General features: G+C 44.9%; 1 protein-coding gene across 1 annotated transcript in view; it reads right to left on the bottom strand.

The window, feature by feature from the left end:
• Positions 1–21,703, bottom strand: part of citb (citron rho-interacting serine/threonine kinase b) — a gene marked incomplete at both ends in the record, with an annotated part of 154,664 nt that overhangs the window by 46,446 nt on the left and 86,515 nt on the right. Inside the window, 9 exon segments of the mRNA XM_084307930.1 lie at positions 2,330–2,542; positions 4,806–4,829; positions 5,042–5,206; positions 5,792–6,023; positions 14,005–14,127; positions 14,246–14,386; positions 16,465–16,569; positions 16,684–16,819; positions 19,119–19,312. Of these exon segments, the coding sequence (XP_084164056.1) occupies positions 2,330–2,542; positions 4,806–4,829; positions 5,042–5,206; positions 5,792–6,023; positions 14,005–14,127; positions 14,246–14,386; positions 16,465–16,569; positions 16,684–16,819; positions 19,119–19,312 (1,333 nt within the window).

Below are 21,703 nucleotides of genomic sequence, written 5' to 3'. Positions count from 1 at the left end.
TGATTTCATTGGCAAAATACACAAATAGATATTATCTGCTGAAAAAACGTACTCTTCAAACTAAGGGAAACCATGAACAGGTCTCTAGGCATCCTTCAGAGCAAGGATTAAACTGTCAGGGTGCTGGAGAGGTGAATCTATTGTGACAGCAGGTAGTGAACAAAAACAGCAAAAGGCTGACAGCTGAGCTGACAAACCTAACAAAATCGACTGGCAAAGATAAACAACTAAACTAGAATAACACTAAGACGGATACATGGAGGGACATAGGAATAACACAAAGAAATAACACTAAGGAATAACACATACTGTTGGAATAACACAAATTAATAACACTAAGGAATAACACACAGGAATAACACAAAGAAATACCACTAAGGCGGATACCTGGAGGGATAGCACATAAGAATAACACAAAGGATACCAAAGGGGAAAACACTAGGAAACAACTTACAGCAAACATCAGATGATCCAACAAATACACAGGGAAGAGCAAACAGACTAGCAAAGAACTACAGATAAGGAAAAATACTGAACACAGAAGTACAGGACAGCTAAACATAACACATAGGAACTGAATAAGAAAACATGATAAGTAAATAACTAGACTAAACACAGAAACATTAAAACAATAAACCTAGAGAAAACATGATACATAGAAATACTAAACACTAAACTAACAGGGGAACATGAACATGAGAGAGAGATGAGAGAGAGTAGAGAGCAAGAGATGGAACAGAGAGAAAAGGAGAGAGAGAAGATGAGAGAGAGGAGAGCAAGAGACAGAACAGAGAGAGAAGAGGAGAGAGAGAGAAGATGAGAGAGGAGAGCAAGAGACAGAACGGAGAGAGAGAGAAGAGGAGAGACAGAGAGCAAGAGACAGAACAGAGAATGAGAGAGAGAAGAGGAGAGAGAGGAGAGCAAGAGAGGACAGAGAGAGAGAAGGGGAGAGAGAGAGAAGAGGAGCTGGACATCCAATGGAATACAACCACCATAAAAACGGCCAATCACACAAATATTCCTGCACTGTACTGATCTCTGTTTGATTGTTTTAACACTGGCTTTGGCAATGTAAACATATGTTTCCCATGTCAATAAAGCCCCTTTGAATTTAATTTAATTGAGAAGAGGAGCGAGAGGAGAACGGTAGACAGAAGAGAGATAGAGAGAGAGAGAGGAGAGCAAGAGACAGAACAGAGAGAGAAGAGGAGAGAGAGGAGAGCAAGAGACAGAACAGAGAGAGAGAAGAGGAGAGAGAGAGGAGAGCAAGAGACAGAACAGAGAGAGAGAGAGAAGAGAGAGAGGAGAGCAAGAGACAGAACAGAGAGAGAGAAGAGGAGAGAGAGAGGAGAGCAAGAGACAGAACAGAGAGAGAAGAGGAGAGAGAGGAGAGCAAGAGACAGAACAGAGAGAGAGAAGAGGAGAGAGTGATGAGAGCAAGAGACAGAACAGAGAGAGAAGAGGAGAGAGAGGAGAGCAAGAGACAGAACAGAGAGAGAGAAGAGGAGAGAGAGAGGAGAGCAAGAGACAGAACAGAGAGAGAGAAGAGGAGAGAGTGATGAGAGCAAGAGACAGAACAGAGAGAGAAGAGGAGAGAGAGGAGAGCAAGAGACAGAACAGAGAGAGAGAAGAGGAGAGAGAGAGGAGAGCAAGAGACAGAACAGAGAGAGAGAGAGAGAAGAGGAGAGAGAGAAGAGGAGAGAGAGAGAAGAGGAGAGAGTGATGAGAGCAAGAGACATAACAGACAGACAGAGAGAGAAAGAGAGAGAAGAGAGACAAGAGAGAACGGGGGAACACATGTCCATGGCAAAGCGGGAGAGATCTAGAGAGGCAGTCCAGAGGGGCAGAATGTTACACCATGGGTCAACACAGTGAGGCAGAATGTTACACCATGGGTCAACACAGAGGGGCAGAATGTTACACCATGGGTCAACACAGTGAGGCAGTCCAGAGGGGCAGAATGTTACACCATGGGTCAACACAGAGGGGCAGAATGTTACACCATGGGTCAACACAGTGAGGCAGTCCAGAGGGGCAGAATGTTACACCATGGGTCAACACAGAGGGGCAGAATGTTACACCATGGGTCAACACAGTGAGGCAGTCCAGAGGGGCAGAATGTTACACCATGGGTCAACACAGAGGGGCAGAATGTTACACCATGGGTCAACACAGTGAGGCAGTCCAGAGGGGCAGAATGTTACACCATGGGTCAACACAGTGAGGCAGTCTAGAGGGGCAGAATGTTACACCATGGGTCAACACAGTGAGGCAGTCCAGAGGGGCAGAATGTTACACCATGGGTCAACACAGTGGGGCAGAAACGTACCGAGACAGGTGGCAGCCTGGCGGCCAAAGTGCACGGTATCCAGGCACACGGTGCACTTGGCGGCTCTCATGTTGAGGCCCACAGAGAAGTGGTGAGGGGTGCTGGGGTGCAGGTGTGGGGTGCTGCTGGGGTGCAGGTGTGGGGTGCCGGCGTGCGCCCGCTCCCTCTCTCTGTCTCGGTCTCTCTGACTGTCCTTCATACGACGGCTATACTCTGAATACAGTCAGGGAACACAGTGAAGGCGAGCGATACTCCCAGTGTGTTTCACGAGGACATACCACCATGCGATCACATCAGGTTAAAGGAAGCATTTCCAACAAAATTTGAAAGATTTTCAAACGGGGGCATCAGCAAGAAAAGTTAAATGAGAGTTTATTTTTTTTAAAGAAAAAAGAATATGGTTAATTCCATCATTCCCTTTAATCATACCCATTCATTGTTGGACCTTAAAGGTATTATCCAGTCAAAATAATGTTCTATACTATACTATACTAACAAATTCTAGACTATACTTAAAGGTGCTATAGATAACATTTTTATGTAGAGTAATCCTTTTTTCTTTTTTTATAATACATCCACAGAGTTTTTAGAAAGGTGCAGAATAAAAGTATCGCTTTCCCCCCACAAAGAATATTGATTAACAAATGTATAATTTCAAAAATCTGGTCCAAAATGAATGTTGTTGTTTACATGTATCCCTTCCCTACTTCCCATTTCCACATGTGGAATGTACCTGATTGGATAAATGACAGGCCAGTGCTCTAGTGCGACATCTAGTGGCTGCATGTTATCTATAGCACAAAGTAGAGTCAGCAAATTATAGAAGTTAGTTTTCAGTGGAATAGCAGTGTAGACTAGTTACAGACATTTGAAAGGGTTTCTCTGTCTCCTGCGCTCCTGCACTTCTCACGTGTTTATGTGTGTGTGCGTGCGGTCATTCGTTCTGAGCACCTATAAGACATTAGTTGTTGATTGGTAACTAAACATTAGTTATAACTTGTAATCCTCTAGCCACGGAGATGCGTGAGCAATTTGCTTCCTATTTATGATGATGATGATGATGATGATGATGATGATGATGATGATGATGATGATGATGAAACTCTGCTGCCCGCATGCTCACATCCAACTGCCAGTCTGACCACATCACCCCTGTCCTCCACGACCTCCATTGGCTCCTGATCAAACATTTCTCATCACCTTCAAATCACTCAACAACTGTTTTGCTGTTTTTACCTCACACCGTAAAGCGTCTTTGAGCACTGTGAAAAGTGCTATATAAGTCTAATGGATTATCATTATTATTATTATTATTATTATTATTATTATTATTATTATTATTATTATTATTATTATTATTAACAACAACAACAACAACAACAACAACAACAACAACAACAACAACAACAACAACAACAACAACAACAACAACAACAACAACAACAACAACAACAACAACAACAACAACAACAACAATAACAATAATAATAATAATAATAATAATAATAATAATAATAATAATAATAATAATAATAATAATACTATTTAGATAGATAGATAGATAGATAGATAGATACTTTATTCATCCCTTTGGGGAAATTCAGGTATCCGGTAGCTCAGTGCAGTTGACAAACAATAAAAAGCGATAAAAAAGGACAACCAATACAACAAACAAACAATGAAGGTCAGCGCTGAAGTTTAAAAAAGTTCCAATGAATAAATAAATAAATAGTGAGCACTATTGCACAGTGTTAAGTAAAAAAAAGAATAGCTACATAAAATTGCACATTGTCCAATGGGGGCGAGAGAGAGAGAGAGAGAGAGAGAGAGAGAGAGAGAGAGAGAGAGAGAGAGAGAGAGAGAGAGAGAGAGAGAGAGAGAGAGAGAGAGAGAGAGAGAGAGAGAGAGAGAGAGAGAGAGAGAGAGAGAGAGAGAGAGAGAGAGAGAGAGAGAGAGAGAGACATATGGTGTGACAGTCTGATGACCTGGACACCCTGTACGCTGGATGTGTAAATAGGACGACTGGATGTTACCTTTAAAGTATGACTCATGCAACCAACAATTGTTTTGTGTTTTCCCCCCAGAGGGTGTGTTCAAAGAGCCTTCTGGACAGTGGGTAGTGCATCATACCTCATATCTCTGATCATACACACCTCTCTGTGTATAATGTGCACTTCAGCTGGGTGTGAGAGTGGGTCTGAGTGCATGGCAGAGCAGAGTTCTAGTTCATCAGGTCGGAGCTTTGGCAACCAAGATAGAAAATGCAACTGCTTCAGATTTCTAAAACTCTGCACAGAGGAGGAAGGCTTGGCTGAACACATTGGTTTTTCAGGCCTCATCTGACCATACTGGTGCAAACCTGCCCACTTGACCGTTGTGCAGAGCTTTGAAAACCTGGCCTTTAAGGTAATGGAAGAGGCAAAGGAAGAAGAGATAGCAAACCAAACTGTGAACACTATGAGTTATGTCAACTTACTTTCAAAAGTCACCCTCCTTCTCTCTGAAAGGTGTGTGGAAAAAAGGATAATAAGAATTCTATGACAGGAGCCTGTGTGTGTGTATGTTTATATGTATATGTGTATATGTGTGTAGTGTAAACAGTATGCACATGTGTGTGCATCATATCTAGTGTGTACATGTATGTGTGCGTGTGCGTGTGTGTGTGTGTGTGTGTGTGTGCTACTCTATACCCCACCCCATCTCTCAACTCACCCTCAGGGGTAGCAGTCTCCTTCCTGCGCCCAGAGTTGGAGGGCGCCAGGCTGCTCGGCTGCTGCTCCGGAGACTTAACCATGGCAGACATCAGCAACTGCTGCCGCGCTGCTGCAGACGGGGTGGTTGGGTTATTACCATGTTCCAGAGCCTTGTACTGGACCGCTGGGGGTGGATGTGTAGGATGTGTGACAAACAGGGAGAGAGGAGGAGATGAGAGGGGGTGGACTATAAAGTAATTGGCGAGAGATTTGTCGTTTTTTGTATTATCCACACAAGTTGGATAATACAACCTGAGATAGTAGTTGCAGGGGGAAGGAGGGTTACACTCAGTTGTCCATCAACAGCTCCACTGTTCCATGCCTTGCTCAAAGGCACTTAGATGGTAGGTGTTGAGGCGTAACCCTAACTCTAAGATGTCATGTTTTGAGGGTGATTGTTATACTGTACCTAACTAGTATGGAGATAGTAGAGCCAGAATTTACATAGTAGAGGCAGTACGGAGACAGTAAAAGCAGTGTGGAGACAATAGATGCAGTAGGTAGACATTAGATGGGGTATGGAGACAGTAAGGGCTGTATGGAGACAGTAGAAGCAGTATGAAGACAATTGAAGCAGCATGGAGACAGTTAAAGCAGTATGGAGAGAAAGTAGAAGCAGTATGGAAACAGTAGAGGTGGAGACAGATGCAGTACAGAGACAGTTAAGGTAGTGGAGACAGTAGATACAATATAATGTCTGTGTCTTTACCTTCCTCTCTTAGAGAGCGTAGCTCCAGCCTCATATTCTGCAGGGCTTCTTCTAGCTCCGTACAGTGGGACCGCTCCTTGTCCAGTGCTGCCTTCATGTCGCTGTACTGTAGGGGCACTGGCTGGATCGGGGGGGTCATCTGACCCTGACCCTGACCCTGACCCTGCGCCTGGGCCTGGGCCTGGGCAGCCATGGCAGCCAGTAGATCCTCCCGACGACGCCCAAACAGACCCTGGGACGCAGTCCAACACACATGCACACACACGCACACGCACACACACCCCAACCAACCAACCAACCAACCAACCATGACTTTATGAATACTTGCTTCAGCAGAGAATAATATGCACTACCCAAGGCAATATTGTACAGCATATCCTATATCATACAGTATAACATATATATTGTACAGTATATCCTATATCGTACAGTATATCCTATATCATACAGTATATCCTATATCGTACATGTTACATCCCAATGTATATATTCCCCAGTGTGTGTCTCCATGTGTGTGTGTTCTCCATTTTGTTTCCTCCCTCCAGCCATTGTTCCCTTCACCATTGGTCCCTGCCAGGCCTGCCCTCACATTATAGCAACACAGCACCGATTGGTGGATGGTTTTCCAGACTCCAACACTCAATCAACACCCCCCAATCATGGATCACCCCACACCTGTTAAAACATGGCTTCTCACTTCAGTCTTTCTCTCTCTCTGGCATGAGGCTAGGCCTAGTGTGATTTTGTAACCTGTAACTTTGACAATATTGCATTTCGTTTTTATTGACCTTTGGTGCTTAGTGGAAATGTCCTTGTGTGTGTATGGCCACAGAGAGAGCATTGTTAGTTATAGTTTGTTTTTGTATATATTCTGCCTTTGTTTCTGTATAATTAATGTGTTTTTCTCTCTTTCTCAGGAAGCACAGATGGGGTGAGCTGCCATTTCCTTTGGATATTGTTTTCTCCTGTTTTGGTTAGGTAAGAGTAGTTTAGGTAATGTAATCTCTTTTACCATAGATTAGATTTGGGTTTATTTGGAGTATAGTGGTGTTTGTTTGTTGTTTTGGCCTGGGCTCACCCCTGAGCTACATGTGCTTCCTTTGCATCTTTCAATAAATATCATTGTTGTTTACAAACGTGGTCCATCTTTTCTGTCAACCAACTGTTATGTTACAGCCCTTTACCCTTAGACTCACAGGGGTCGTAACATAAATGGGGGCTCTGCCTGGATTTTGTAACCCGTGTTCAATTGTTGGTTGATGGATTTGGTGAACTGTGTTTGTTTACACTTGTATAGTTATTAATTAATTTGTGTGTAAAAATGGCATTTGTGTAAAAAAATATATAATGGCAGTTAGTACTTTTGATCTGGGGAAATTCTTGAGCAATCCTACTTGGGAAGCGCTGGATAGCTGCCGCAAGGCAGACTTAGTGGAGATTGCCACACATTTTCAACTCTCGGTTCAACAAAAGCATCTTAAGCAGGATATCAGGTGTCTTGTGGTAGATAAGCTGTTGGAGCAGGGGACGCTTGTTTTACCTGTGGTCTCTGATGAACATGCAAGTCCTCCTGGTGAACCTACGGAAGCACAGCCTTCTGAGGAGCAAGCCCATGGTGCTGAAAAGGCAGGTGTGAGAGTCACATTGCCACATTTTCACTTGGCCTCTCCTGTGTCATCTGGGTCTCGAGAAGGGGCCCAGGTCAAGGTTAGAATAGCCCGTCTCCAGATGGAGGCTCAGGAGAAGGCACAAGCACGTGAGGCGGAGTATCGGCTTCGTAAAATGGAGCTTGAGGCGGAAAATGAAAGGGCTGTTAACATCCGTAGGTTGGAGCTTGAGGTGGAAAAAGAGCTCAGACTGCGGGAGTTGGAGCTGGGAGACCAAAGGAGTGGATCCAACTCTGCTACACCGACTCCTCCACAAGGCCCGGGTATGTCCTCCTCCACAGCTTATTCATCCCACACTTTTGATATAAGTAAACACATTGCTTTGGTGCCTCCGTTCCGAGAGACAGAAGTTGATACTTATTTTAATGTGTTTGAGCGTATTGCTGCTTCATTGCGCTGGCCAAGAGAGGTCTGGCCTTTGTTGCTTCAATGCAAATTGACTGGTAAAGCCCAAGAGGTTTGTTCAACACTTTCCCTAGAAGATAGTTTACTGTATGATACTGTGAAGGCTGCCATCCTTCGTGCATATGAGCTTGTGCCCGAAGCTTATAGTCAGAGGTTTCGCAGTCACAAGAGAGCTGTCAACCAGACCTTTGTAGAGTTTGCTAGAGAGAAGGGAACTCTCTTTGATAAATGGTGTGCAGCCAGCAAGGCCTCAGATCTTAACTCTCTCAGAGAACTCATTCTATTAGAAGAGTTTAAGAATCGTTTGCCAGAGCGTATTGTAATTTACCTGAGTGAGCAGAAAGTGTCCACTCTGCAGCAAGCTGCTGTATTAGCTGATGAGTTTGCGCTAACCCATAAAACTGTGTTTGTAGATAGGCGTGACTCGTTTCTCCCCCATGATTTCTCTCAGAAACATTCTGTCCCCAACCATTCAGAATTCACACACCCCCGACCAAAAATATCACCTCCACGCTCAAAAGAGGAGCGGACATGTTACTACTGTCATAAGCCTGGTCATGTTATTTCTGACTGTTTAACATTGAAACGTAAGCAGCAACCGTCCTCTCAGAACTTTAGACAACCCAAAGGGGTTGGTCTGATTAAAATGGCACCTGATTCCGATCAACAGATGCACAATGATCAGGATGTTCTCGATCCTTGTTTCAGGCCATTTACTTCCAAGGGTTTAGTTTCCTTGACAGGGGATCCAAAAGATCAGTGTACAGTTCAGATCTTACGAGATACTGGAGCCTCACAATCCTTTATCCTCTCTGATGTACTACCTCTGTCTGAGAAATCTTCCTGTGGTTCTAGTGTCCTGGTTCAAGGTATTGAGATGGGTTTCGTGCCAGCCCCGTTACACTGTATTCATGTACAATCTGATTTGGTCACTGGTTTCATTAAAATAGGGGTGAGACCTTCCTTGCCAGTTAAAGGCATTTCCTTTATCATGGGAAATGATTTAGCTGGAGGACAGGTGAACGCTGTGCTGGAAGTGTTGGATCACCCAGACACAGATTCTCTGCCTGATGACTTGTCACAGAACTTCCCTGAAGTTTTTTCTGCAAGTGTTGTCACTCGGGCTCAATTGAAAAAGAGAGGTGATGAAATAAATTTGTCTGACTCTGTTTTTGCTTCAGCCTTTGTCAGGGAGGAGTTGCTGGCTCCAACTTCTGATACCGCTGACAAACCACAGACTCATAGTAAGGTACCCCCACAGACAACTGTAACTAGTTCCGACGCATTGAAGTTACCCGTTACTCGTGAAATGCTAATTACTGCCCAGAAGGCTGACCCTTCTCTTGCAAAATGTTTCTCTTCTCTTGAAACAGAACAGAGGAGAGAGTTGCATTCTTATTTTGTGGATGAAGGAGTTTTGATGCGTACATGGAGGTCCCATGGTACTAGACTGGCAGAGCATGCACAATCGGAGATAGGGCTACCAGATCAGGTACCAGACTGGAGCACTGTTTATCAGATTGTTGTCCCTGCAGTTTATCGTCAGCATGTACTGTTCTTGGCCCATGACCACCCTTGGTCTGGACACTTGGGAGTCACTAAAACATACAACAGAATACTTCAACATTTCTTTTGGCCCGGTTTGAAGTCCGATGTAGCACAGTACTGTCGTACCTGTAGTACTTGTCAGATCACCGGAAAGCCAAACCAGGTAATTCCACCTGCTCCCCTCTGTCCTATACCAGCGGTCGGTGAACCATTTGAACATGTCATAGTTGACTGTGTTGGTCCGTTGCCAAAGACCAAAGCCGGCAATCAGTTTTTGTTGACAATAATGTGTACCGCCACCCGTTTCCCTGAGGCTATCCCTCTTCGCAGAATTACAGCGCCTGTAATAATTAAGGCTTTGATGAAGTTCTTCTCCACGTTTGGACTGCCTAAGGTAGTACAAACGGACCAAGGCACCAACTTCCTGTCTAGGTTATTTGAGCAAGTGTTACAGTCCCTGGGTATCCGACATATAGTGTCCAGTGCCTACCACCCTGAAACTCAGGGGGCTCTAGAACGTTGGCATCAGACCTTAAAGTCCATGCTGCGTAAATATTGCTTAGACACAGAGAAAGATTGGGATGAGGGTGTCCCCCTTGTTCTATTTGCTGCGCGAGAGACCATACAGGAGTCTCTTGGTTTCAGTCCTGCTGAGCTCGTTTTCGGGCACACTGTTAGAGGGCCTCTGAAAGTTCTTAAAGAACGGTTCATGTCAAAGGGTGCCAGCACACCCACTAATGTTCTAGATTTTGTTAGCCAGTTTCGAGAGCGACTGCATCAGGCGTGCTCTCTCGCAAAAGAAGCGCTCTCTTCTTCCCAGAGAACTATGAAACGGCACTATGACGAGAAAGCTGTTTCTCGATCTTTCCAGCCAGGTGATAAGGTTCTAGTCCTGTTACCTATCCTTGGTTCTGCTCTTTCCGCTTGTTTTTCCGGACCGTATGCAATATACAAGAAGATAAGTGATACAGACTATGTGGTTCGCACCCCTGATCGTAAACGTCACTCTCGTGTTTGCCACATCAATATGCTTAAACCATATTTTTCCAGAGATGGTGTGCAGGTGAAGACCTCAGACCAGACAGCCGGACTGGCCGTCTCTGCTGTTGCCTCAACTCCAATAGTTCCGGACTCTCCTGACGTTAGTGGTGAGGATGTAGATGGCTTAGAGTTGCGCAATGCAGCCCATCAGGGTGCTAGATTGTCCAACACTGAGATGTTATTGAACCTGCCCACTCACTTAGCACACTTACCTGAGGAGCAGCGAGAGGACATCACAAATTTGATTCAGGCCTACATGGCTCTGTTTGGTGATGTTCCCTCCTGTACTTCTGTATTGGCCCATGATATTAATGTTAACAATGCTGTGCCTATCAAGCAACATGCATACCGTGTTAACATCACCAAGAGGGCCATGATGCAACAGGAGGTTGACTATTTGTTAAAACATGGTTTAGCCAAGCCAAGTTGCAGTCCCTGGAGTTCACCTTGCTTGTTAGCTCCCAAATCGGATGGAACTCCTAGATTTTGTACTGATTTCCGAAAGGTAAATGCTGTCACCGTGCCTGATTCCTTCCCACTGCCCCGCATGGAAGATTGTATTGACAACCTTGGATCTGCCACCTATGTTAGCAAACTAGATTTGTTAAAGGGTTACTGGCAGGTCCCTTTGACCCCCCGTGCCTCGGAAATCTCGGCGTTTGTTACTCCTGACAATTTTTTGCAATATACTGTAATGCCTTTGGGAATGCGTAATGCCCCGGCCACTTTCCAGCGACTGGTGACCCTAGTCCTGGCTGGTGTTCCAAATTGTAATGCCTATCTCGATGACCTGGTTATCTATTCGACCAACTGGCGTGACCACATGACAACCTTACAAACTGTCTTTGACCGCTTAGCTGGAGCCTCCCTGACCCTTAACCTTGCCAAGAGTGAGTTCGGCAAGGCTACGGTTACCTATCTTGGTAAGCAGGTAGGACAAGGACAAGTGCGTCCGGTGGATGCAAAAATATCTGCAATCACAACTTTTCCAGTGCCTACTACTAGGCGGGAATTGCGTAGATTCCTTGGGATGGCTGGGTATTACCGTGGTTTTTGCCGGAACTTTTCTTCTGTCGTCACTTCTCTCACTAGCCTGTGTAGCCCGTCCAAACCATTCATTTGGACAGCTGATTGTCAAAATGCATTTGATGGTGTTAAAGCTCTCTTATGCAGTTCCCCTGTTCTCTCTGCTCCAGATTTCTCCCTGCCGTTCCAGCTGGAGGTGGATGCCAGCGGGGTGGGAGCTGGAGGGGTGTTATTACAGGAAGATCACGATGGTGTCAGTCACCCGGTTTGTTATTTCTCCCGGAAATTTAACAAACATCAACTAAACTATTCCACTATTGAAAAGGAGACTTTGGCTATGTTGTATGCGTTGCAACATTTTGAGGTGTATGTCGGTTCGAGCGTATTACCAGTGGTAGTATACACCGACCACAACCCATTGGTTTTTCTGTCGCGGATGTACAACCACAATCAGCGCCTCATGCGTTGGGCGCTCATAGTGCAAAATTATAACCTCAGCATAAAGCATAAGAAGGGGTCTGAGAATGTGTTGGCGGATGCTCTATCTCGGTGTTAAATCTCTGTTGCTGTCGACTCGTTGTCTGTTGCTGTCGACTCGTTCTACTGTATATTGCTGTCGACTTGTTCTATTTTGCTGTCTACTCGGTCTATGTTGCTGTGGACTCGTTTTATGTTGCTGTCGACTCAGTCTCTCTTGCCGTCAACTCGTTCTGTCATTGTTGACCCGAGTGGTTGTTGTACCAACTGCTAGTTTTTTTTATAGCTCTTTGTTTTGAAGTACATGTTATCTCAGAGATGTTATCTCGTTGTTAAAAAAAAATACATGTTTAGTTGGTGTTAAGTGTCAAACATGTTTTTGTCTTATGTATGGGGGTGTTACATCCCAATGTATATATTCCCCAGTGTGTGTCTCCATGTGTGTGTGTTCTCCATTTTGTTTCCTCCCTCCAGCCATTGTTCCCTTCACCATTGGTCCCTGCCAGGCCTGCCCTCACATTATAGCAACACAGCACCGATTGGTGGATGGTTTTCCAGACTCCAACACTCAATCAACACCCCCCAATCATGGATCACCCCACACCTGTTAAAACATGGCTTCTCACTTCAGTCTTTCTCTCTCTCTGGCATGAGGCTAGGCCTAGTGTGATTTTGTAACCTGTAACTTTGACAATATTGCATTTCGTTTATTGACCTTTGGTGCTTAGTGGAAATGTCCTTGTGTGTGTATGACCACAGAGAGAGCATTGTTAGTTATAGTTTGTTTTTGTATATATTCTGCCTTTGTTTCTGTATAATTAATGTGTTTTTCTCTCTTTCTCAGGAAGCACAGATGGGGTGAGCTGCCATTTCCTTTGGATATTGTTTTCTCCTGTTTTGGTTAGGTAAGAGTGGTTTAGGTAATGTAATCTCTTTTACCATAGATTAGATTTGGGTTTATTTGGAGTATAGTGGTGTTTGTTTGTTGTTTTGGCCTGGGCTCACCCCTGAGCTACATGTGCTTCCTTTGCATCTTTCAATAAATATCATTGTTGTTTACAAACGTGGTCCATCTTTTCTGTCAACCAACTGTTATGTTACAGCCCTTTACCCTTAGACTCACAGGGGTCGTAACAGTACAGTATCCTATATCATACAGTATAACATATATATCGTACAGTATATCCTATATCATACAGTATAACATATATATCGTACAGTATATCCTATATCATACAGTATAACATATATATCGTACAGTATATCCTATATCATACAGTATAACATATATATCGTACAGTATATCCTATCTCATACAGCATATCCTATATCATACAGTATAGGCCTAACATATATATCGTACAGTATATCCTATCTCATACAGCATATCCTATATCATACATGATACAGTATAGGCCTAACATATATATCGTACAGTATATCCTATATCATACAGTATAACATATATATCGTACAGTATATCCTATCTCATACAGCATATCCTATATCATACAGTATAGGCCTAACATATATATCGTACAGTATATCCTATCTCATACAGCATATCCTATATCATACATGATACAGTATAGGCCTAACATATATATCGTACAGTATATCCTATATCATACAGCATATTCTATATCATACAGTATAACATATATCGTACAGTATATCCTATATTGTACAGTATATCCTATATCGTACAGCATATTCTATATCATACAGTATAACATATATCGTACAGTATATCCTATATTGTACAGTATATCCTATATTGTACAGCATATTCTATATCATACAGTATAACATATATATCATACAGTATATCCTATATCATACAGTATATCTTATATCATACAGTATATCGTATATCATATATCGTACAGTATATCATATATCGTACAGTATATCATATATCGTACATCATACAGTATATCCTATATCATACAGTATATCTTATATCATACAGTATATCATATATCGTACAGTATATCATATATCGTACAGTATATCTTATATATAGGACCCAGTATCACCAGGTCTGACCTTTTTCTTCTTGGAGCCTCCATGGTCAACCCTGGCCTGGAGGAAGTCTATGAGCTTCGTCTGCTGGGTGATGGTGCCTTCCATCTTCACCTTCTCATGGGAGTACACAGCCTGCAGGTGGAGCTAAGTGAACATCATTAATGCCATGAATTTCTCCTCATGTACTTGGAGTGTACAGAAAGTGTGTTTGTGTGTGTGTGTGTGTGTGTGTGTGTGTGTGTGTGTGTGTGTGTAGCTCTACCTGGATGTTCTCTAGCTGGTACTCCAGGTCAGTCCTCTCAGTCTTCAGCAGGTCAGTCTGGTCCAAAGCGTCCTGCAGACCCTGAGTGAGACGGAAGATGTGCGTCTTCTGAGCGTCCATCTGTTGCTGCAACTTCCCTTGCTGTGGACACACACACACACACACGCACACACACACACACACACACACACACACACACACACACACACACACACACACACACACACACACACACACACGGTCTAGAGGCCTTTCACAGAATGTTTGTCCTCCATGTTGGTTGCTATGTGCAAAACAATGGTTGCTATGCCTTGACATATGATATAATATGAATCATATGATATGAATATATAGACAGAAATGTTATAATTTGGTGTGTTATTACTAGATATTGTAAAGACGTCACAGTGGAACACTTTACCAGTCTTTTATCTATTCTACCACTGCACAGTAATTAGACATTTTCTTTCAAAAGTGGTTACAGGCAGCCATGTTGGAAGAAAAATAACTACACAAACATTCAGTGCAAGGAGTCTATTCCCTTAGCATTCCACACACACATGGTTGCTCTCAAACTGTATTGTGTTACAGATGACTGATTACATGTTTACAACTGTAATCAGTAACACAGTCCCCTTCAGTGCTTAAAACTAAGTAATGTAGGGCGGCTACGTGGCGTAGTGGGCAAGGCGCTCGCCACGAATGACGGAGACGCTGGGCTTGCCTGTTCGAGCCCAGCGCTCCACATTGCTTTCAGTTTAGCTGGTCGTTCATACTAATACACATTGGCCGTATTAGGGGGTGGGAAACTGATGGGTGGGGATCGGGCGTTGTGGACAGCGACTCCTACAGGTCGGTTGGTGCGCCTGCGCAGTAGAATCAGGAAGTGTCGGGGGCAGCGTGAGCCTCCCACGCGTTACTCCTCGCCACAGAGAGATCGAGTTGCGCAGGTGAAAAGATGCGACTGCTGTTACCTCAAGTACCGGAGGGGACTTGTGCTATGTATGACTTAGTCCACATTGCAGCCGGCTTGTGGGAGGCAAGAAACAGCGTTCGTGACAGGGGAGGGTTGAATTGGATGATACGAAATTGGGATGGGAGAAAATATAGAAAAATGGGAGAAAAAGTGGATAAAAAAAAAAAACTAAGTAATGTAATTGTATTCATTTCAGTTATTATTTGATTACTTGGCCTCCAAACTGGAATTGTAGGTAAACAAATTATTTATTTAAAAGTATCATAATCCAAGGCGGTTAGGTGGTCGAGCGGAGATTGCGTTCGTCACCAGCCCCGGAGCTGTGAGCTTGGTTCGCCTGTTCGAATCCAGCTCACAGCTCCGGGGTTGTCACCAGCTTGGCTGGCCGTCTGCACTGATACAATTGGCTGTATCAGAGGGTGGGAGAACCTGGCGGGGTGGGTCCGGGTCGTTGTAAACAGCGACTCCTACAGTTCGGTCGGGGCGCCTGCTAAGCGCGGATTGGACGTGAGGGGGATAGTGTGGTCCTCCCACACGCTACGCCCTCTCAATGAGAATCCGCGCTGCCAGGTGAAAAGAAGCGGTGATTGGCTGGACGTGTGTCGGAGGAAGCACGTGGTAGCCTCCACTCTCCCAAAATGATCTGACTGTGGGGGGTAAAGCGCAGCGACCAGGAAGGGACTGGGAATTGGCATACGACTAACATTGGGATGGGAGAAAATCGGAGGAAAATGGAGGGGGGAAAAGACCAAAAAAAAAAAAAAAAAAAAGTATCATAATCCTGAATCAGTATAGCCTATCAACAATGACTTAATTGCGGCCCTATACCAGGCAATGTATTGACTGAGTCAAACAGGCACGCATTGCATGCAGTAACGTTAGGCATAACACCACAGGGACGCCGCACAAATAGCTGAAAACAGCATAATCTGTATAGTAGTGAGTGGACCACTGGACCATGTAAACAACATGCCAACTTTGGTTGAGCAACATAAACGTATCACACAGGTATAGTGCATTTCTGATAGCTAACGCTACCCTCATTCAGCTTCGTCGGACACTGGAGCATCAGTTGCTCGCATTGAATATCAATTCAGCATGTATCTAGGTCCGGTCTTAACTAGGCTTGTCTAGTCTTGTTTTGTATCTGTAATCTAAAAAATTTACAGTAATTTACAGATTACAGTTACCATTATTTTTTTTATCAGAGAGGTAATCAGAGAAAAATAAATACTGCATGTACGTCATCCAGCAGCCTCTGCTTCAGATCTCTCTCGCCCTCCAGCTTCTGCTGCAGACTGCAGGCGTTCATCTCCAGCATGGCGTGCTTCTTCTCCAGCTCGTTCAGCTGCAGGAGAGAAGGAGGTTTAAGATTTGCTCACATTGGGGACATGGGATCGGAGCTTTAGGTAGATCAGATGTAATGAAAACAGACGGAGAGACACAGTGTGGAGAGGCTCACAGTATCAGAGAGGCTCTCGGCTTTCAATTTCTGGTCTTTGAGGGCCTGTTGTAGGGCCAGGATCTCAGCCTTGTGTTCCTTCACTGCCTGCTCTACAGCCTGGCGAGACTCGGAGTTGCGTTGGTCTGCGCGAAGCCTACAGTATGAGAAAGGAACAAACCTGTGTTAGCCTACTGCAGGTTAATTTATTTATGGATTCATTAGCTAACTATCGTGTTAGAAGGCTATTGCAATAATTTCCACATACACACAAAATAAATAATAAATATCATTTAAGAATGCAAATTTGTCATAGAACAATCACTCAAGAATGCCTTCTGTGTTCATAATACTTGGGATATATTATTGTGAGAAGACAGGACCATTAGTGGCCCCCAGGTCATTTGGGACCGCTGATTTAACGGGTTTCATTTCAAAATGTTATAACACACAATAATAATAATAATAATATAATGTAGCCACCTGAATATGTCTGACTATTATTCAGGGTGTCTAACGCTAATCTTTTGCATTCCCTGTGTTCACGAGGACGTTGTAACCGGTTGACCGCTCTTGATCATCCCTACGTTGACATGGACACTTAACGTGCGGCTCTCTTTGATTCTCCCTATCCTAAACATTGACGCTTCATAGTGGGACAGGATACAGGTTAGGGTTAGGTCACGGCTGGGCAGGGAGGACATCAGGTGAAGAAGAATGGGCTGAAGGCGGGGCTCGGACAGCGGAGAGACCTCTTCATCATTTTCCACGGAGGGAGGAAGACGTACTGGATTGGAGCTCCGGAGATACAGCACACGAGAGAGAAACTCAGTTACAAAACGGGTTATCCTAGAAGTATATGCGGTAGCTTAGCGTTTGGTTAATGTGCCAGAGACATTGTGAATGAACCAACAGACGAGCATCGCCGAAGACCAGGTGGTAGATATTGTCCACCTTGCGTTAGCTGTGTATAGGCGTTATAGCAGGGGGGTTCACCACGACCCACAGCTTAGCTTTGTTTAGGCGAGCACCACAGTTTAGCCCGCGTGTTGGCCCACCTCTTCAGCCCAGCAGAGGACGCCACTACACTGCACGCTCCTCCAGCCCCTCCAAGCCGTTGCCCCAGCAGCTCACCTGCCCCAGCGTCTACCCCGCCCCGCTGTCTGTTATCGCGGGATCTCCCGACGGCCATCTTAACACCCGGACTAGTGGTGGTGAGAGCAGGCCCGCCATCTTGGATAAGTACAGCGGCGCTCCGAGTGCTGAAACGTTATCGGTAAACAATTCACTGTGTGGCGCAGGCTCTCTAAGGGCGAAGATAAACGGTGCTTTGAACGAACGCTGGCAGCAGTGTATAGGGGCGCCCCGATCATTTATTGTTTTGGGGAAAAGCCGGCTCTAGATAGGACTATTATTTGCTAATGTGGGCCCACTGTTAATTTCTTTTGAGTGTAATAATAACGTGTGGTTCTTTATAAAATTCCCATTGAACTCCTTTACTATTTACTTTGTGCTCACCTACTGCGAAGCGGAGCAGTAGATAACCCTTAAAGGGAAGAGGTTCTTACTGTGTCTGTAATATAGAGTGAGAGCACTAGGAGCCCAGTGTGGGAATAACATTCATTCATGTGGGAATAACTTTCATCCATGTGGGAATAACTTTCATCCATGTGGGAATAACTTTCATTCATGTGTATTGTAGAGCGAGAGCACTAGGTGCCCAGTGTGGGAATAGCTTTTCTAATTGAGTCATACACTTGTAAATTGAACTAGACTATATATAAAGGAGACATAAATGGGAACACTGTGTGTGTGTCTTTAATGTGCATCTTGTCTAACCCTTTTCTCTCCGGGTAATGCTCATTATTGTTTAACCCTTTCCCCACCCCCTGCCTATAGTGTAATGTGAAAGGTCTTCTCTCATCATTAAGGAAGAGTACTGCTTTGGGGAGCGAATATATCATCCATCTTGCTGCCATCAGGTGTGGGAGGGCTCAGGAAGTATTGGGAGAAGTGTGAGTGTGTGGGGAGCTATTGCTGATCGCCCTGGAGGGCCAGAAGGACCAGAGTACCATCCCTAGGTCAGTGAATCCTAGGCCCCATCCACTCCTGCTGCTCGACCTCCACTTCAACATTCCTGGCCTACAGTCGGGGATCCAGCTGGACTCAGCTCTGCTCCATTCTCGCTACCAGGTGGCCGTGTACAACCACTCCCATAAAGCAGGGATAATCCACCCTGCTACATTATAAAAAGGTTTTTATTCATTACTCAATATTTCTGAAACACAGATGATTTCACCATTAAAATCTAGTTTGCTAATAAAACTCTTTGCCAGTCAGGTTCCATAATGAACTTTTGTGCCATCATTCACTCAAATAGTGAATATGTCATTTTTTAAATGATCCTCCTAAATGATACGCATGTGCATGCCATGGTTTGTGAGTAGTTCTGTCACCTGTTCTGCTTCTCGTTGTCCAGCAGTCTCTGGATGTCCCGGGTCCTCCTCTCTGCCTGGCTCTTCTCGTCCTCCAGGGCTCCCCGCCAGGCCTCCCACTGCCGCTCCTTCTCCAGTAGCTCGTCATTCAGTGTCTCCAGCTCCAGCACCTGCTCCTCCAGCATGGTGCACGTGGTCTTCAGCGTCTCAATGTTCTGGAACCCGCCGCCAGCAGGGGAAAAATGAGGAGGTACCTTCGTTTAGTACAGCCATTCAGCTGTGTCGAGGACACCATTTACACCATCTTAGTCATTCTTTTGTCTCATCACGTCTGGACTACTGTAATGCACTCTTTTCAGGCCTACCTAATTCAAGCATCAAAAATCTTCAACTCGTGCAAAATGCGGCTGCACGGATACTAACTAGAACTAGAAAATTTGATCACATCACACCAGTTTTGTCCGCCCTACACTGGCTTCCTATCCAAGCCCGTTCTGACTTTAAAGTGCTACTCCTCACCTACAAAATTTTAAATGGGCTTGCACCGCTCTATCTATCCGATCTCATCTCCCGATACTCGCCCGCTCGTGCTCTGCGCTCACAAAATGCGGGGCTTCTATCGACCCCTAGGGTTAAAAAGAAATCCGCCGGCCACAGAGCCTTTGTCTACCGCGCTCCCTACCTGTGGAACAAATTACCTGCCGTCATCAGGGGCGCCTGCTCTGTCGAAGCTTTTAAATCCCTGCTTAAGACTCATCTTTTCCCTCTCTCCTTCAACCTACCCTGATCTCACCTGGTCGGGGACTGACCTTTAGATTAATCTGTGTAGTTTAGTTAGGGTACAGGGTACTACATGGTACCACAGAGTACTACATGGTACTACATGGCACTACAGGGTACTACATGGCTCTACATGGCTCTACATGGCACTACATGGCACTACAGGGTACTACATGGTACTACAGGGCACTACAGGGTACTACATGGCACTACAGGGTACTACAGGGTACTACAGGGTACTACATGGCACTACAGGGTACTACAGGGTACTACATGGCACTACAGGGTACTACATGGTACTACATGGCACTACAGGGTACTACATGTCTGCTCCTTTGCAGCACCACAAACATGGGAACTCTCTAACTCTCCCCCCCCCCCTCTTTCCCCCCCCTCCCTCCCCCTTCTCTCTGAGTGCCCGTCTCCTGGCGCTGACTAAGGTGATGGATGCCTCGGGGTCTTGGCCAAGATTGTAGTGACTGCTCTACATGCACCTCCGAGGCCTTGGATCAGTTATTCACCGTCGTCTGTCCGTGGTCCTGTCAACTGATTAACAGTATTAACAGACTGTTAACAGATTAACAGTCAACGCGGTTTCATTGCTGGGTTAAGTACTTCTATTCTATTCACATAATACGCTTACTTCATATATCTACTCCATTCACATATATGCCTACCACTTGTATCTATTGCTATGTCCGCCCACTACAATCTCATGAGCTGTCTAACGCCTGTCCCGTCTCCCTGTCCCCCTATGACTTGCTGTCCTGGAGTGTTGACCGGAGTGTTGGACGTCCCGTGATGAAGGCCGGGAGGTTGCGACCCCCTCTGCGTGCCCCCCTGTCTCCGGAGGTCTCGTAGTGGTGACCGGAGTGCCGGATGTCCCGCGATGATGTCGGGGAGTTCGCGACCCTCTCTGCGCCGCCCCCTATCTCCCTGTCTCCGGCTGTCCCTGAGCAATGACCGGAATGTTGAATGTCCCGTGACTAAGACGGGGAGGACGTGACCCTCTTTGCGCCGCCCCTGTGCCTCAAATAGATCCACTATCAGCTCTATCTTTAATCTTTCAAAATGTTCAGTTGATATCGCTATTAGCTCTATCTTTAATCTTTCAAAATGTTCAGTTGCTATTCACTACACACATGAGTGCATGCTTACCAACTGTCCGTCTGCAACACTACTATCACCAACATCTAAGAAGGGAGATCCCCCCTTGAATGGCCCTTCTAAGGTTTCTCTCCTCCACACTGCCTGTGGAGCTTTTTTCCCTATTGTTAGGTTTTAGTGAGTTTTTCCTTACCTTCGCGTGGGGTATGTCTGGGAGTGCTTGCATTCTTTCATTTATTTGCATTCATCTAAAAATGTTTGGACCTTATGGTGTTCTTGTTCTGTTCTTGACTTATTGTTATGTTTTCTTCTTGACTTGTTTAAAGAAGACCTGTACGGCCCATGGGGACATTAACGTGTGTTGTCGGGCCCTATAAATAAATTTGATTTGATTTGATTTGATTCAGCTGTGTCGAGGACACCATTTACACCATCTTAGCCATTCAGCTAGCTGTGTCGAGGACACATTTACACCATCTTAGCCATTCAGCTAGCTGTGTCGAGGACACATTTACACCATCTTAGCCATTCAGCTAGCTGTGTCGAGGACACATTTACACCATCTTAGCCATTCAGCTAGCTGTGTCGAGGACACATTTACACCATCTTAGCCATTCAGCTAGCTGTGTCGAGGACACCATTTACACCATCTTAGTCATTCAGCTAGCTGTGTCGAGGACACATTTACACCATCTTAGTCATTCAGCTGTGTTGAGGAC

Source organism: Notolepis coatsorum (assembly GCF_963971535.1).
Source record: "Notolepis coatsorum genome assembly, chromosome: 1".
NCBI lineage: Eukaryota > Metazoa > Chordata > Actinopteri > Aulopiformes > Paralepididae > Notolepis > Notolepis coatsorum.
The sequence above is the reverse complement of the archived record's forward strand: the minus strand, read 5'-3'. Positions and strand labels throughout refer to the sequence as shown.